Source organism: Sphaeramia orbicularis, chromosome 5 (genome assembly GCF_902148855.1).
Source record: "Sphaeramia orbicularis chromosome 5, fSphaOr1.1, whole genome shotgun sequence".
NCBI lineage: Eukaryota > Metazoa > Chordata > Actinopteri > Kurtiformes > Apogonidae > Sphaeramia > Sphaeramia orbicularis.
The window spans coordinates 4,613,661-4,633,253 of NC_043961.1; the positions used below are offsets into that span (position 1 = coordinate 4,613,661).

Genomic DNA, 19,593 nt, shown 5'->3' on the forward strand with positions numbered 1-19,593 from the left:
GCAGTACATATAACAGCAATTTGTTTGTAACAGGATGATAAAACATGTAAACCTGTTTCATTTCATGCTCTTTCAGACTTACCCATGTCACCTTTTATATATATATATATATATATATATATATATATATATATATATATACATATATATATATATTTAATGCTAAACATTAGTCTTTTGTCTTAATATAAATATTATATAACATGATTCATACAGCAGCCCATTAACACATCACATTTCCTTAAATCCTGTTCTGACTCATATTAAATTACAGTTAAATATAATCTGTGTTAAGATGAGGTCTGAGTCTGCATCACATTAATGATAAAATCTATGAATAACCTGAGGCTGCATTGGGTGCCCAGCAGCTTCCAGTTCAGTTAATCAGCCAGACCTTTCTCTGCTGTTCTCACCCAGAGTCTTGGCACATTCTGTTGGTGCAATATGGCCGAGGCTACACGGTTTAATAAAGGCGGTAACAGACATGGTGTGCATCAGCAGCAGGGAGGAGGAAACGCTCATTGTTAATGGAGACGGAAGAAAGGAACACCTGTTACGACTGACCTGAGATCAGCAAACCTGACATGGTTCTATGAGGAAAACATTTACGAATATTTTTATTAACCCGTAAAGACCCAGCGCTACTTTTGTGGTGCTTCCCAAATGATATTTCTCTCTAAATTTAACCTTCCTTAAGTGATTTATCACCCTTTGTTGTAATATTATTGTCTTCATTTTGCATTTTTTTCAGTATAAATCATGTATTTTCCTATATTTAATTCACTGATCATGTAGATGTTCATAAAAACGCAGATTAAAATTGAGGGTTACTATATCAAAAACAGAGAAAATGGAGGGAAAAGTGAGTTTTTTCTGCAAAATATGTAACATAAGCGTCTCCATCCACTGTCACTGATCCAACTCCATGGGTTTTACTGGTAGAACAATGTTGTAAAAGATGATGGTGTTTCCATGGTAACTACGGAGCCTCTGAACGTCCAAATGTAGACCATGAAAAGATGAGAAACTGTATTTTACACCATTTATTTTACACTTAATATAAGTTTAGTGGCTCAGTAGTTATTAAACATTTTACACAAGAAGACGATTTTGGTTAATGGTGGATATTTGGGCCTTTATGGGTTAAAATAATAACTCAAAAAGACCCAAACAGGTACTAGTAACAAAACTATCTCCTGGTGTAAAATGTTTAACTCTTCAAAACCTGACGTGTCATCGCTGACACACCCTGTGCATATGCAGTTTGGATGGCTGTAACTCTTTCACTGTTTGTGCAGTTGGAAAAATTCCATCGGTTTCTGAAACCTGAGACGTGCTTTATAAGTTTTATTGGGTCAATACGGTAATTTCACTCACACCTGAACTAGAAGCTGCAGAATAAGCTGTTTTAACAAAATTATAACATGCAGTAAATTGTAACTTAATGCTAGATTTTGAAAGTTTTGAGTTTCGGGGACATAATGGCCGCCGCTGTATTCGCCACCGCCGGATATCCTTGGTGTGAACGCGATAACTAGGACAGATTTGGTTGGATTTCTTCTGCCTTGAGAACCAACATAAGGGACTCCTAGTGGAAGAACCAAGCAATAAATCAAACCAGTTGAGATCAAATTTGGTTCATATTGATGGTCTTCCAAATGTCCATGTTCTGTCTACCATCCAGAGTTCATATGGTGTCATTTTCATTCACTAGGGGAAGTTTTGAGGAAAAAAATTGGTTCTGTGACCAGTATTCTGCCACTATCAGGTCGATGCAGCTCAAATTGAGTTCATATCGATTGTCTAACAATTATCGTGGATAGATTTACATATAAAGCAGAGGATTGGGGGGATTTCGAAGATATACCCTTGTTGTCGGCACTCGACAGCGTAAGCCTCATTTCTAAACTTTTTATTATCGAAATAAGAAAAAAAAGTCCAGGTGGATGGAGACACTTGTTTTTACAATTAGTTATTGATATCTTTGCAGCAAAATTCACTTTCTCTTCAGTTTTGTCAGTTTTTGATATCAGTACGGATTGACTTTAATCTGAGCTTTTGTGAAAATTTACATGATCAATATTTAAATATTACTGATTTTCATTGGAAAAAAAATGCAAAATACGGAGGATAATATAATAATAAATGGTGATAAATCAATTAAGGAAGGTTAAATAGAGAGAAAAATACATTAAGAACTGACACAAAAGTAACACTGGGTCTGTATGGGTTAAATAATCTGGTTGATGATGATGATGATGAAGGACTAAATGATGAAAAACAGAACAGAATCCACACATATATAAGTTCTAGTCTTGGTTTTCCCTTATATCCTCCTCTGTGCATTTACCGTCACGTTCCAAGACTCTTCAGTTAAAGTTCATTATTTTCCAAATCGCTGACTCCAGCTATTAGTTTAATAAAGTGATCTGCAGGGTCAGTGGGTTTTTTTTGGGAGTTTTTTTGGACATCATTTGTGTTAAAGGCTCCGTCAGCCCTCACAGGTGTTTTCAACGGTTCTGGCTGATGAGTGTTTTCAGGCCGAGGGTCTATGGGAGTTTAAGGTAAAAAACTCAAAGCTCATGAGGATCCGTAGCCTAATTAACATGTTATATTAACATGGAATCAACAGAGAATTAAGAGCATATTCCACAGTTGTATTTTTTTTTTTAAATAGCTGACCACCACTTTTGTGTAGCGTTAAAAATATAAGCAGTTATAATCTGTTACACATTTTGTCAAATTAACATCTCCTCGCAGTCCATTATTGTGTGTTTTTCACTCTAACGTTAAAGCTTCAATTTGTCCGATTTGTTTGTGTTGATGGAACGTTTGTGTTGATGTTAGCTTACTCCATTTGTAAACTAACATTTGTCTTGGTTTTCGTATGGCTGTGATAAACACCTTTGCAGTTATTTTTACAACAAAGATTTAATTTTTTTTCATTGCAAATGGAAATGAAATGATGTCGCTGCTAAGTTTGAACAAAAAAATAGAACACCGACCAGGCGTTTTTTACTGCGACAAGAGTGTAAAACTGTAGCTAGTATTTTGTGAATAAATGACTAAGTCTATGTTCAGACTACAGGCAAATCCGATTTTTTTGCCCATATGTGACCTGAATCCGATCTGTTAAAGACAATTTGAACAGCACAAATTCGATTTTTTTTTCGAATCTGACCCAGGCCACTTTCATATGTGATCCTAAATCCGATACGTATCCAATATTTCAGACTGATCTCATGAAATTGCGCTGTATGTCACGCCAGTTCTTATTGCATTTGGCGTGCTATATGTACGCATTTTCATCCTTTTGTGTGCTATTCAGTGCCATTTGATCGCGTGTCAGTGTACACCAAGATCTTCGGTTTACATATCTGTAACCGCTAACCGTAACCACTAATGGCGCTATCTGCTAATTGCTAACCGCTACCCGTAACCCTAACCGCTAATCGCGCTATCCACTAATTGCGCTAATCACTAACCGCTACCCCTAACCTTAAACCTCACCTTAACCGCTAATCATGCTAATTGTGTGTTGTTTTACGGGGCATGAACATACATTTGGACCACTTATAATGCGTACAGATAACACGGCAATTAAAAGTGGCGTGTTTTCAGTATGCAATTCATGATATCACTTTGGATATTTTGCTATGTGACTTCAGTCTGAACGGCTAGGTCGCATTTATCCGACCTTTACGTCACTGAAATGCGACAAACACGTATTCCGTCAGGACCTCTTTTGGCATGCGGGTCACTTCAGGGTCACATTCAGTTCAGACTCAAAACTGATAGAAGACGCACTTAATGTGTAATATGAACAAGCACACGATGTACAAGTCAGATGTTTTGGTGAAATCCGACTCCTTTTAAGACCTGCTGTCTGAACGTTGTCTAACTGCTAACACAGAACACATTTTTCAAGCGCATGTGAGCATGTGCAAATCACACATTCATATCGAACTGTTATAATAATAACGTGAGGAGTTGATGCAGACCGTGGTGACTGACGACATGAGCAGGAAATGTATTTTACAGCATATTCACACCTACTTACAAGAAGATTAGAGGTCAGTTGTCAAGACTAGAAAAGAGGTTAATTAGAAGTAACAACATATTCTCTACTGTACAGGCGGTAAAAGATGTTTATTGATTAATATAACCTTTAGGTATAAAAGGAAACCCTCCCTGTGTCTGTATGTTCTAATTAAAGTCTGTCGACACTAACATGTAGAGAAAATAATCCATTTCATAAAATATCCACATTAGTGTAGAATGGGAATTAATTTGCTGCTTTTATCTTCCATCTTATGATAGGTCTGGTATATATTATGATTTTATCTTGATTTTATCTTGTACAGTCGGCTTCATTTTCAGTGTCATTTTAATTATGGCTTTTTTATTCCTGATTTTTATTCATGTCTTTATCGTATAAAACACAAGGACTCTCAGCTTGCATTAACAGTCAGCCAGTTTTTTTTTTGTTTTTTTTTTTAATTTTTCATGGTAATTTTTTTTTTTTATCATGAATAAATCGTGGACTCACCTCAAACACCTACTTCAGTATTCAGTACTTTACTGTAGATATTAGATGTGATAATAAAATAGCATTCACCATACTATATTATATTTTCTTATGTTATTTGTTTATTTTTTAAGTTTTTGTCATTTTATATTCACTCTATTCTTATTTCTGTAGCACTGGTGTGGTAAATACTGCTGCACTAACTAGAGTAGCACTTCTAATTTCATCATACACACCATTTATTCTATTCTATTCTATTCTATTCTGTTGGTCAGTGTATCTTTTAGTAATTGGATCTTCTTTTCAGAAACAAAAGAAAAACTGGTGGTTAGTTGATTTTCGTTTTAAGATTAAATATAGAATATAGATTTAATATAGAATTAAAATTGAATTTCAAGGTGTTTTTCTTTTTCAGTGTCAAAACAGATAACTGGACATCATAGACATGCTCCCTCCATGAATGTCTACGAACTCCAGAATTCGTACGAACTGGAAGATTCGTACAAACCCGTCATTCATTAGAATCTTTGTGACATCGGTATTAGCGCTCTTTCCTTGAAAATGACAACATCCATTCTCAGAAAATGGAAAAACCAGAAGTTTTTTTCACTTGTTATTCCATTTCTGTCGGGTAGTAACTTTCTTTTTTGTTATTAGAAAGAGAAAACAAAAATCAATCCATTTTTAAAATTTGGTTTCTCTGTTTTGATACTGAAAAACAAAAACACCTTGAAATCCAATTTTAATTCTTCTATTTTAAACCGAAAATCAATTCACCACTAGTTTTTCTTTTGTTTCTGAAAATAAAATCCAATTACCAACAGATACACTGACATCTGTTCTATTTAGATTCTTTATTTGTCATTTAAACATTTCCATCACACAGATTAAACACTTATAGACAGAATAAAATAGTCAGTATAAAAATATATAAAGATCCGTGAATAAATAATGCACATAATAAAATCAGATAAAAGTAACGCTACTAATCTGATGTTAAAAAGTATTGCACTGAAATAGTCCAAGTCAATCAATAACTAATCTTCTATTCTAATCAAACAAATGAAACACCGATATAAGTGCATTATCTCTGTGAAGACACTTTACTTATCAGTATCTATATCTGTAAAATATAGTTCGTATTATTAAACATAGGATGTATTTCTTGCTCTTTGACTATCACCAGTGTTGTAAATTCAATCGACCGTGGAATGTCAACCCAGACAAGCGGTTGCAGGATTTTGCAACGGACGACTGGTGGTTGTTAATCCCCGAGCGTTTATATCTGAAAACTGATCAGCATGAGTGAAAGGCATCTACACGTGAACCTGGTCAGCTGAACCTGGTCTCTGCGCTCCGGCTTCAAGGCAACGCTGCCGCACATCAGAGCTTTAACATGCAGCAGAAATGAAAAGAGCAAGTGTCGGAGTGAAAGATGAAGGATATCGATGGAAAGCTAAGAAGTGTAAAGTGTTTAGTTGAACTCATTTTAATGTGAGGAACATCACTTGGCTGCTTGACAAGCTTCCCCAGGGCAGAGATCGTATTAGCTGGAAGTGTTGAAGGGGAAACACACATGGACGGACGCAGACGCACACACTCCGGCCACGGCGGAGTGTTTTTCCGTTTTCACTCAGGCCAAGTTGATAGAGACAGATTTATTCTAAGTTTTTTTTTTATTTTTATTTAACCTTTATTTAACCAGGAAAAGGATCCCATTGAGATTAAGAACCTCTTTTTCAAGGGAGTCCTGGCCAAGAGACAGCATGAAACACAACACATACAGTCTACTCTCGTTATACCGCCAACTTCCGTTCACGGCCAAATTGGCGGTATAGCGAAAATGGCGTTACAACGGGTTGCGTCCATAATGTGCATGTCTTTACTATATGATGTCTATGCTGCCTCCGTTAACCCGTTCTAATTGCATTTCTAAATAAATCTTGATTCTGTTATGTTGTAAGGGATCATTTAAAGTGGGGAAACATTTTAAGCATTATTATACCGTGTCGGGAAATGACACCCCATCATCTTGAGGCTTTGGCTTAATCCCACGTCCTCTTCCCGACATCCTGACCTACTGAGTGTTCTGCGATAAATGAACGGTGGCCGTTCCGTAGACCTACTCGTAGCTTGTCGCGATCAGCGTCTGGCGCGTTTGTTTCAGTGCATTGCTAAAATTTATGTGTACTCGATGGCAATCACGCTGGCGGTATAACGGTCGGGAAATCAATGGTATAAGTGTTGTTTGTGCATGGAACTGGGCTGGCGGATGGCGATAGGCGGAAATGGCGGTATAACGGCGGGCGGTTTAACGAGAGTAGACTGTAGTTACAACATACACTGGTTTCACTGGTTTTAACAGGCGACATCACGTAACCCCTATCCTGGCATCACTCCACTGGCTCCCTGTGTGTTTTAGAATCGATTTTAAGATTTTACTGATTACTTTTAAAGCCTGAATGGGTCTGGCCCCATGCTATCTAGATGACATGTTAGTTACCTACGAGCCAGCACGCAGCCTTAGATCCTCGTTCCAAAGTCGAGGCTTAAATCTAAGGGTGAGCGGGCCTTTTCCATCAGGGCCCTTCGACTTTGGAACGGCCTGCCCGAGGAGATAAGGCTTGCGGAATCAGTGGCATGTTTTAAGTCACTTCTTAAAACACACTTTTATAGACTTGCTTTTATGTGATGTTTGTCCCTTTTAATTTTAAATTTTAATTTTTAAAAAAAAATTTGAACCTTATCCTGTTTGATTGTTGGTTTATATTCTTATACATGATGTTGTTTTATCTCACACCTCTATTTTTGCATTGATTTAACAGCATCATGTTACGTTACCCCTGCCCTCTTTATTCCGATTCATTTAATTTATTCGAAGTGTCATGTTTCTGCATTGTTGTACACATCTCTCCTATTATGTTGCTTCTGTTTTAGTGTTTTTACTTACATCTTGTATCCTGCTGTTATGCCCTTTACTTGTTTGTCAAAGCACTTTGTAAACTTTGTTTTAAAAGGTGCTATATAAATAAAGCTATTATTAGGCCTGTAACGGTAAACAAAATTTTCGGTTCGGTACGTTTTCGGTTTTCAAAGCCACGGTTCGGTTTTTTTCGGTTCGGTACGGGAAGAAAGAAAACCCCCCAAAATGTCTTTAATACATTTATGAATTTTTTTTAACGTTTTTCCCCCAATTTTTGGACACAATAGAATATAGAAAAACAGGAATAATATAATTCTGCTGCTGTAAATCAATTAGAAAATAAAATAAATTATTAATATTACTGAACGTATTTTAAACACTAGTTTTGCACTTTTCCCTGACGGAGTTTTGAACAAACAAGAAAAATCAAATCACAGTTCTGTCAGTTCACATTCTGCAGAAAAATATCAACAAAAAAATTCTGCATGAAGTGCAACATTAACAGGAGGGTAAACTGGTATTCTGTTGAAACAAACTGAAGAGAAACATTGACAACAAACTGAACCAAATTATTTATTTTAGGACAGAGAACAAACTGTTTAGGACACTTTGTGTATTCGTGTGTGTGTGTATGTGTGTGCGTGCGTGCGTGCGTCCAAGGTGTGATTTGTCTGGGGGGGATGGTTTGTTTGTTGTTTTTTTGTTTTGTTTTTTGAGTCGGGGGGGGGGGGGGGGGGGGGATCCGGTCCGGTCCATAACTAACGTAACTAACGCTGGCGTGAAACGAAAGTGAAACTTTATTTTTACATACTTTCAACGTTCAACTCCGACTTCTATTCCTCTGTTATACAGCGTGCGTGACAGAAACACAGACAGACCTAGTGTCAGTGTTTTAGAACTACCGTAGTTCATAGGCGGTAAACAACGTCCGTTTTATTAACGTCTCTTCCCTCGTTGTTGTCTTTCACCAGAACCTGAATTGATCCAAACTGGACTGTACTGATGACGGAGCGTCTTCAGTCTCTTCCTTCCAGGTTCACATCATATTTGTTGTTTTTTTTGTGCGCGTCCTTTAATATGTCCGTGTGAAACTTGCGTGGATTTAAAGTTCCGCATCAAACAACGTCTTTCGTTCCTATTTCTTTTTGTCAACATACTGTGCCGTTTCGGTACAGCTGTGTACCGAACCGAACAGGTGTGTACCGAAATGGTTCGGTACGTGTACCGTTATAGGCCTAGCTATTATTATTAATATTATTATTATAATTACCTCATACAGTTCCAACAAACAATAATTTACAGGACAAGTCAACCAATGAAAAACACATGCAAGTCATTGAGTTCTTCTCCAGCACTTTGAGTTTGGATTTAAAAGCATTCAGGGAGATCAATTCAGAGAGTTTCCAGTCTTTTAGCAACATATTCCATGTGGACGGAGCAGAGTACACAAATGCCCTTTTTCCCAGCTCTGTACGGGCAAAAGAGGAACAAATGCTCGTTCGATCGCAGACAGTAAGAATCAGCACTTCTTCTCCTAATCAAACCACAGATATAGGAAGGCAGTAGCCCAAGTATGGCCTTATAAATGAAGGTACACCAGTGTCCCAGCCTCCTAGTGGACAGGACAGGCCAGCCCGCTCTGGAATACAAGTCACAATGATGTTTCATGGTTTTAGAATTTGTAATAAACCTCAGAGAAGCATGATAGACGCTGTCAATCATTTGAAGATACGTAGACGATGCGTTCATTTTAAGTACATCTCCATAATCTAACGCTGATAAAAAAAGTGGCAGTGACAAGGCGCTTTTTTACATCAAAAGAAAAACACAACTTGTTTCGAAAGTAAAAGCCCAGTTTAAGCTTTAACTTCTTTACCAGGTGTGTCGTGAAATAAAGTCAGAATACGCAGTAAAAAACGGTGTCAGTTTTACTCTTAGGGAGTTGAATTTAACTCTGTTTCAGATAATATTTGGTTCCACTCCAGATTAGAGTAAAATTACCTCTGTGGCTAGTGTCAAATTCATTCATTCATTGATTTTCTGAACCCGCTTTATCCTCACTAGGGTCACGGGGGTCACTTGGAGCCTATCCCAGCTACATAGGGGCGAAGGCGGGGTACACCCTGGACGAGTCGCCAGTTCATCGCAGGGCTGAGCTTTAACATGCAGGGGAAATGTAAAATTTTCAGAGTTAATTTTACTCAATTCAGTGTTGGGATGTAATGATATGAAAATTTCTTATCACGGTTATTGTGACCAAAATTATCACGGTTATCATTATTATTGCGGCATTGTTGAAATTGTGCTCAAAATGTTCAAAAAGTACTAATACACACACTGAAATAATTTGAACAAGTTGTATTTTAAAAATAAAATGAAATAAAATAATTGGCACAATGTACCCTCTGTTGCAGAAACATTCAAATATTAACCCTTAGTGGTCTGAGCCTGTTTTGTCCGTGTTTCAGTTCTTTTGATTTTGCCTTTATACACTATATAAACAAATGTTTACTATACCCATGTTTGGGATCTGTTTTTTTCAGCACAACTTCATCTATATCATCTGTCTGTTATTGTTTTCACTTTAACCTACTATAAAAACATAAAAGGCCAGAAAACACAAAAAATATATAAAATCCGATTTGAAAAATGTATATAATTTATTGCATAAATAACCCAAAGGTGCTTAACCAACCTTTTCAAAGACTTTAAAAGTGACTATCGGTTCCAAATATTAGGTATATACAATTGAATTTGGAATAAATTAATACTATACTCAAATATTTGACACAAAAGCAGGCCTTTACATAGGGTTTTTTTCCCCTAAAAGTGCGGTAATCAAACAGTTATCATGATAATTAGAATTTAAACGGTAATACTAACCGTCTGCAATTTTACCGCGGTTTATTGTTATACTGGTAATCGTTACATCCCTAATTCAGTGTCATAATTACGTCCGCCAAGGAGGTTATGTTTTCATCGGGGTTTGTTTGTTTGTTTGTCTGTTTGTCTGTTGGCAAGATAACTCAAAAAGTTATGGATGGATTTTGATTAAATTTTCAGGGAATGTTGATACTGGCACAAGGAACAAACGATTACATTTTGGTGGTGATTGGGGGTGGGGGTGATCTGCCTTGGCAGAGGTCTGTGCTTTCTGAGTGCTTTTCTAGTTACCTCCACCAGGAGGTATTGTGATCGCTTTGCTTTGTGTGTTTGCGTGTGTGCATGTTTGTTTGTTTGTTTGTTTGTTTGCCTGTTTGTTTGTTAGCAAGATAACTCAAAAAGTTATGGATGCATTTTCATGAAAATTTCAGGAAATGATGATACTGGGACAAGGAAGAAATGATAAAATTTTGGTGGTGATCGGGGGGGGGGGGGGGGGCTTATCTGCCTTGGCGGAGGTCTGTGCTCTCTGAGTGCTTTTCTTGTTAACAATGAAATGTGTAAAAATATTTAACACTGGTGTTTTCACACTGTTACAGTAACATGATTACACTTTATAGACTTTATAGACATATTTATAGACTTACTCCCAATTTAGTTATTAATATTAGACTAATTAATTCATATTGTGGCAATGCAGAAATGCAGGGGTTCCCAAATTAGGGTTTGTGAAACGCTTTTCAAAATTTTCTTGGAAGTGGTTCTTTTGGTAGTAAAGGTAGATTTAATGTTTTATTGTTACACTTACACGTTCATATATTTGCTCTATGGATTTCAAACACTCCAAGAAGTGCTTTTACTTTGAAGGAGCAGAGATCTTCTCACTTGTAATGTAGTGACAGGTTTAAAAGTGACAAACAGGTTCGACATTGTTCTGACAGGTTTGACTAATGGTGTCACATGAATAAAAATAAAGGTAAAAAGGCCATTAACATTAACATTAACATCAACATTAACACAGAACCCTTGCATATAAAATAGAACACAATGAAAAACTTCCTGATGGAAACACAGTGAATTGATGTTTCCAGTGAATATTGAGAGCATGAACTACAGCTAACAGCTACAGCTAGCAAAGCACAGCTAACCTCTGTATTCAGTTAATATTTGTCGTTTCAGGCAATAGATTTAAAAGTAGATTAAATATTTATGTTGTGTTCTGTCTAAAAATAGCCTGTATTTGTAGGTTTTGATTTTATGTCAATCTGTATGTTGCCTTTTCCCTTAGACCAATTAAGCTAATGTACTTGAAATCAATTTAGAGAGAACATGTGACCATTTTTGTGTAATTTCCTCCTCTTGACAAAATTAGGAAACACTGAGAAAAAATACAATTGAAATTGTAGGCATGGTTGGCAAGATAAGATAAAATAGTACTTTATCAATAAAAAAATAAATCAGGTGTGTATCAGCAAATTAAATTAGCTTGAATTAGGCCACAACCCCAGCGGTATTAAATGAAAGTTTTCTATGTGTGTTCATAAACTTCTTCCGGACGATTAGTTCAACAAACCTAAGTGAAAATTTATTTTCCCAGAAATTTAGCAAAAAATTGTATTGCTATAACCTGAGAGTTGTATTATACTTGTATTAGCAGTAAGCTAAATCAGCTAACGATGCTAAAACCAAAATAGTCATTAATATTTGATGTGTGTGAAAATATGTTTTACAAAAATAACCACTAGGTTAAGTGAGTGAACTTAATATTAAGCTAAACCAGCTCACACTGCTAAAGGCAAAATATTTAGCATTTTGATGCATTTTTTAATCTTAGAAAAATCTTGTTTGTCTAAAATCTTTATGAGCTCACATGTATAAAAAATATATTGATACAATGACAAACAGGTGCTAAAAATGAAATAAAGCTAAAAATAGTCACTTTCATGCTGTAATAAATAAAGAAAACTGAATAATATCTGAGTAAAACAGCAGCTACAGCGCTGAGAGACTGATTAATATTAACATATGTTCATTAAATATGTTCGTAATGTGACAATTAGCTGTACAAAGCAGAGGCTAAGTGGTTCTTAAGCGCCTGTCCAACTGTTGATTTTCAGGTCAAGCATTCATTCTCAAAGTGACGTCCGGTTTATTGCGGCTCAGACCCTGTTCCATTTCATGTTACACACCTTTGTTTCCTGTTCTATTCTGAGTCTGAACCTTTCGAGGTTCCAGCGTCGAGGGTTTCGTGGGTGAACCGGGTCAAGGTGACATCACACGCTGTGACACACGGCTCAGAGTTGCCGTGACGACCGTCCCGCCTCATCAGTCACACCTGTCACACAGGTGTATGTGTGTTTGTGTGTGTGTGTGTGTGTGTGTGTCTGTGGGGTGCCCAGAGGATGGTGATGAAGGACAGGATGGATGACACAGGATGGGAAAAACAATCATTTACAGTTCATCACTGATCCGCTCTGTTGTTATTTTTCTGTGTCTGCAGTGAATCTGCTGGACACCACGACCATCACAGGAGACTGGGGCTGGCTAACGTACCCGTCACATGGGGTAAGATTTATGAAAACAATCTGAAATGTCTACTGTGAAATTTATTAAGATAGCAGCCGATCATGTTCAGTCGTAGATGCACAGGTATCTGAACACCCACATGCATGAACACTCCTGTGCATATGGATGACAGACTTACACATGTTCACATGAAACTTCATGAATAGTTTTATTAATGATGAGAATCTTAGAAGGTGTCGTTCTGACTAAGAGAATAGCATTAATCAGATCAGAATACTTTATTAATCCCAGGGTGAGTTTGTGTTTTTTTTTTTTGCGCACTTCAAGATAGGGCTGTGCAATGAATTGAAATTCAATTATAATTTCGATTATTACACTCAACGATTACAAAAATTATGTAATCGAGAAAAAGCAATTATTAATTTTGAGTTGTTTTAATTCACGTGCACGCAAGCTACCATGAGCTGCTCGGCCCCGCCCCCCTCTAAACTCCAGCTAACAGCTAGCCGGCAGGTCCAGCCCACCAGGACAGTTGTACCTAGCGGTCTTGAAAAATGGCAGGAGAATCACAGCAGAAGTGCTTGGTAAACAAAAAAGGCAAGTCCAATTCAACTGTATGGAATCACTTTGGGTTTGATGAAGAAGATGAAGAGCAAAAACACATCACGTGCAAAAAGTGTTTCGTAGTTGTGTCCGCACCGACCGCTAACACAACAAACCTTTTTAACCATCTAAAGTTTAACCACCGTGAACTTTATGATAATCTGATGAAAAACCAAAACACAAAAAAAACTACTTCGTCTACAATTTCATCCGCAATGCAGTCTTCAATCTCCGAATCTCTTTACGCTGCAACTCCCTACTCATCCACATCGGAGAGACACCAAAAAATAACAGAATCCATTGTCCATTACCTGGTTAAAGGTATGTGTTCCATTAACACCACTGACAGCTGGGGCTTCAGACAAATGGTGAATCCACTGGACAAACGCTATGTTTTGCCTTCAAGACATCATTTTACACGAGCTGCTACAACAATGAACATACTTGAATTTATAATTTGCACTTTACATGAGTTTTTTTTTTTTTATTGCTCCAGTTCTATGGCAAGTCTATAGCAGTTTAATTCCAGTGCACTATTTGTTTACAAAAGGAAACATACTTGAATTTACAGTACACTTATTTGCATTCAGAGATTTTTTTTTTGTTTCGTACAAAAGTGAACATACTTTGTTTTAGTGTTTTAAAGCTTTATTTATGTTAAACATGAATAAAGAATATATTTTACATTGTTTTGCAAGAAAAAAATAAACAACTTAAAGGTTAACAAATAATCGTTTTTAATAATCGTGATTTCAATTATTGCTAAAATAATCGTGATTATTGTTTTTTTCTATCATCGAGCAGCCCTACTTCAAGATTTTTTTTCTTTTTGCTTAATTCAAGCAAAAAATCTGCCAATGGAACAAGTGAAAATTATCTTGGTAAGATTTCTTGAAATAAGATTTTCAAGATCTATTGTCTAAAAATAAGTTTAGGTGATTCTGTCTTATTTTAAGTGTGATGAGATATTTGGAGTAGAAATGAGAAAAATACACTTGGTAACATTTAGATTTCTTCCAGCGTATCCACTCATACACTTTTCTGCTGTTTTGTTGTTGTCATGACAGAACTCCTTGCATCCTCACTTTGTATCTGTGCACCGCATCTTTTATCTGATCCAAACAGATATGCAAATACAGCTTTATGTCCTCTGTTATAGAAAGACTCAAAATCAGATGTAATTACACTGAGCCCCCACGGCCCTGGCAGTAGCAGTATTAATATTCTTTTCCTCTGATCTGAGCTCTGTAGCCAATAATGTCCAAAATTAGGCCCCTAAGCTTGGTGTTATTTTTGACTCTGAAATGTCTTTTGATGCACAGTTGACAAAAGTAGTGCAGTCCTGCTCTGCTCAACGGAGACAACTCACCAAAATTAGGTCTTTCTTCTGCAGTGTTGATCTAGAAAAGGTCATCCACGCTTTTATTCATGTATCAGCAGGAAAAACATTCAGGCAAACCGCTCCTGCCAGGAAAACTTAGTGTCTGCTTCTTAAAACTTTAGTTCTAATCATGTCATGATGGTTTTCTTCACTTGTGGAATTATATTTTGGTGAGAAAAACATCAGATTTGGCATTAATAGCACAAATCATAGGGTCTGTCACTTATATTTTCTACTGAAATAAGGTCATTGGAAGGGGCGGGATTTGACCTCTCTGTTGGGAAGCATTATCTGAGTTTGTTTAACCCATAAAGATCCGGTGCTTCTTTTGTAGTAGTTCCCAAATAATTTTTTCTCTATATTGTGATTTATCACCATTTAATTGTACAGCTGTTTTTATGTCTTTTTAATCTATTCTTGTATTTTAGTTTATCATTTTGCTTTTTTTATTCTTCTGTACAACACTGTTTTTAATTGTACAGCTGTTTTATGTCTTTAATATGTTCTTGTATGTTATTCTTTTATTTTGGTTTTTCCCCTGTAAGTTGCTTTGGAAAAAAGTGTTTGACAAATGCATAAATCTAATTTAAATGTAAATTTATTCTATTATCCACTGTATTTGGCATTTTTTCAGCGAAAATCATGTATTTTCCTGTATTTAATTCACTGATCATGTAGATGTTAATTAAAGTTCAGATTAAAGTTGAGGGTAATTATATCAAAAACAGAGAAAATGTGACTCTTTCAGCAAAATATATCATTAATTGAACATAAACCCAGTGTGTCCATCCTCTGTCATTGATCCAACTCCATGGGTTTTACTGGTGAATCAATGTTGTAGAAGATGACAGTGTTTCCATGGTAACTACAGAGCCTCTGAGCGTCCAAATGGGTCATATCTGATGACCATGAAAAGATGAAGAACTGTATTTTACACCAGTTATGTACATGTATTGATAGAATAAGTGGATCAACAGGAATTTGACTTTTTATATTAGTAAATAATTTTAGTCACCAGCGTATATTTGAGTATAGGAATGTAACGATTACCGGTATAATGATAAACCGCGGTAAAATTTCCGACGGTTAGTATTACCGTTTAAATTCTAATTATTATGATAACCGTGTTCGATTACCGCACTTTGAAAATCACGGTGATGCTCTTTGTTTCCTGGTCAAGCAGCGGCACTCCAGGTGTGCGTATGCAGTTTGTAATGCTTGGCTTCTGAAAACATGGTGGAAGGCTCCTGCATGGACACAGCTCCAGAGTTTGGGGATAATGGGCTCCTGCAAGGACCCGGTCTGTCCGATTACGTGCGCACGGACCCGGGTCTGTCCGAGCGAACAAGTGAGTGTGCGGACCCGGGCCGTCCCAGTGAGCGAGCGCACGGACCAGGTCCGCGCTACTGTAAAACCCTCCCCGGCCCCCGCTGCTTCAGATCCTCATCCAGCAGACAGACCTGTCCAACTCCTTTTTTTCCCACTTGAAAAAACACTCAGGAATCGATAGGAGACTTGATAAGGAATTGGATTGGTAAACAGAATCCACAATAACATTAATATTGATAAAATCCTATTAATTTCCACCCCTGGTGCAGATATCTCCTATGGCCATGAGGTGCTATCTTTAATGCACATTCGTATGTTTGATGTTGACATGTTAATATTTTAATGTTTCTGCCACAGAAAGTACATTATGTGTGTTATTTATTTGTTTTTGTTTTGTTTTTTTTTGAAAATACAACTTGGTTACATTATTTCAGTGTGTGTATAAGTAGTTTTTGAACATTTTGAACACATTACAACAATACCGCGATAATAATGATAACCGTGATAATTTTGGTCACAATAACTGTGATATGAAATTTTCATATCGTTACATCCCTATTTGGGTCTGTATGGGTTAAAAGGTACTAAAGGTATTCAACAATGTTCCTTAACCCATAAGGACCTGGTGGACATTTGTGTCAGTTCCCAAATGAATTTTTCTATATGTAACCTTTCTTGAGTGATTCATCACCATTTATTCTAATATTATCTACTGTATTTGGCATTTTTTCAGTGAAAATCCTGCATTTTCCTATATTTAATTCACTGATACAGTGAATTACTGATACAGTCTACAGTCACAGAAAAAACATTATTAGACCATCAAAAATTATCAAAAACAATGGTTATGCAATCCAGTCCTAACTCCTGTGTGTGTCATGTGACTAAAACAGACAGAAAACATGGAATGAATAAAAGCACTGTTTTTGTCAGTACAAGGCCATAGATATTGATGGAAGAACTGAAGTGATTTTGGTTTTTATCAAGAAAACATGTTAAATGGATAGATATCAGCTCTGAAATTAAACTACTATGAGCTATTTTTGTTGGTATCATTATATCTGTCCAAACAAATGGACCTGTAGTTGTACCAGGCATTAAAATGAACAAGAAATTGAAGAAAACGAGAGGTGGTCTAATAATTTTTTCCACAACTGTGCACTATACTGGCTGATCAGTGTTTGTGTGGACCAATCAGATTGTGTTACCTGTTCCATGTTTTTCGGCTTTGCTGCATGACATGCACTTATTACCTGTATCTTAAACCTCTTGAAGACTATTTTAAGAATTTCAGTGTGTACTATGCAAACTGAATGTTCTATTTCCTGACTTGGAGAAGCTGTGTCAGAGCATGTGTTGAACGTGTTGGCAGTTCTACACCTGAAGCAAACGGCACATTACACCGTTCATAACTCGTAAAACTCCTCTTCCATTTAACACGCGTCAACATGGAACAGCAAATCCAGGCGGCGTCAGCATGTTTCCTGTCGAATCCTCGCTGTGAAATCCATGCTGTCAAGTTTTTACCACAAAGAAACACCTGTTGGAAAGGTTTCCCATGTGAAGGTGTGTGAGGCTTTTCCAGTTTAACCCATAAAGACCCAAACCTCCACTGGTGACCACAATCATTTACTACCTGTTGATCCACTAATCCAGGGGTTCCCAAAGTGGGGTACACGTACCCCCAGGGGTACTTGGAAGAAGCCCAAGGGGTACTTGAAATTTTTGGGAAAAGTACACTAACCCTTTCATGCATAGTGGTCACTACAGTGGACAGTTATTCAGAGCCTCTTGTATATTCATGGATTTTGTTGTTTTAGTTCCGTATCAGCCAATACAGTGGACACTTATACATCATCCCATGCACTGCAATTCATACCATTACTGTAACTTTGCTGTTATTGAGAAACCTGATCTGCAGTAACATGTTTAGTGTAAATCAGTTGGTAATTTTTAGACTGTAATTAATAGTTTATTTGTTTGTGTCTTTTAAACAAAAAGTTTATTTTTTTTGGTATATTATCTCTGTGAAATCAGTAATAGCTAGTATTAAAATACGTTAAAATGTGAGAAAACGTCCGATTAGCAGCTTTAAAAATGTTTTATTTCATTGTTTTAATATCCCTTTCTGATATTGAGTTTTAAATACATGTGTTTTTTTTGCTTCAAAATTTAAATGCACGGTGTAGCAGAGTGGACATTTTTGAAATTAAAAAAAACAAAAAAAACCCCTCAATCGCATTGTTTTTTCAGGAGGAATAAAAACACTCAAGAAATTTTTTTTACTAAGGTTCACATAATTCATGCATGAAAGGGTTAAAAAAATCATCATGTACTGAATATCAAATAAATAATGAGAATTAATGCTGAAATATGAAACACAACAAATACATTCATATCTTGTTTAAGCTTTGGTAACATTTTAAGAACATTTCTATTTTATGTTATTCAAAATGAGTTTATTTGAGTAGCTAAATAATTATTTTTTGTTGATGAAAGGTTAATTATTAATTAATGACCAATTTATTTATTTTTCTTATCAGTGAAAGAAGGCACTTTTCAGTTTATATTTTGCACAAAATTTACTTTTAAAAAATTGGTGTTTTTAAAAAAAAAATTATTATATTTAAATATATATTTTGTAAATATAAACAGACACCTTTGGCACAGGAACAGATTTTGCCTAATTTTTTTTCCAATCCAAAATGCTGAAGTGAGAGTTGGAGGTACTTGGATAAAAAAGTATATTTCAGGGGATACTCCACTGTAAAAAGTTTGAGAACCACTGCGCTCATCCTATCAATATGTGTAAATAATTGGTGTTAAATACAGTTCTTCATCTTTTCATGGTCATCAGATATGACCCATTTGGACGTTCAGAGGCTCCGTAGTTACCATGGTAACACCATCATCTTCTACAACATTGATTCACCAGTAAAACCCATGGAGTTGGATCAATGACAGTGGATGGACACACTGGGTTTATGTTCAGTTAATGATATATTTTACTGAAAAGTAACTTTTTCCTCAATTTTCTCTGTTTTTGATATAAAAACCCTCAACTTTATTTTGAGCTTTTATGGACATCAATTGTGATCTGTAAATTATACAAAAATACCTGATTTACAATTAAAGGGCTCATATTTGTCTAAACCCACTTTTCTTAGTCTGTGGTTCATTTATTTGTGTATTTGGACCCTAATAGTTCATACAGTTTGAATTTGAACCCTCCAGGTGCTGCTAAACTATCTTTATGTTTGTTCCAGCAAAAATCCAGTGGATTTCTACAACCTGTTTGAATTCCTGCTTAATTTGTTACGTCTATAACTAGTTACATCACAACATTTGCACTTTCGACAAACATTTCTCTGAGTTCGACAGAATTGTTTATCATCAGCAGCGGTTGTAGTCCATACTGAA

At 36.2% G+C, this 19,593-nt stretch overlaps 1 protein-coding gene across 1 annotated transcript in view; it reads left to right on the forward strand.

The window, feature by feature from the left end:
- epha8 (eph receptor A8) overlaps nucleotides 1–19,593 on the forward strand; it is a 366,079-nt gene that overhangs the window by 80,409 nt on the left and 266,077 nt on the right. Inside the window, exon 2 of the mRNA XM_030134865.1 lies at nucleotides 12,835–12,899. Within this exon, the coding sequence (XP_029990725.1) occupies nucleotides 12,835–12,899 (65 nt within the window). The remainder of the gene's footprint in view (nucleotides 1–12,834; nucleotides 12,900–19,593) is intronic.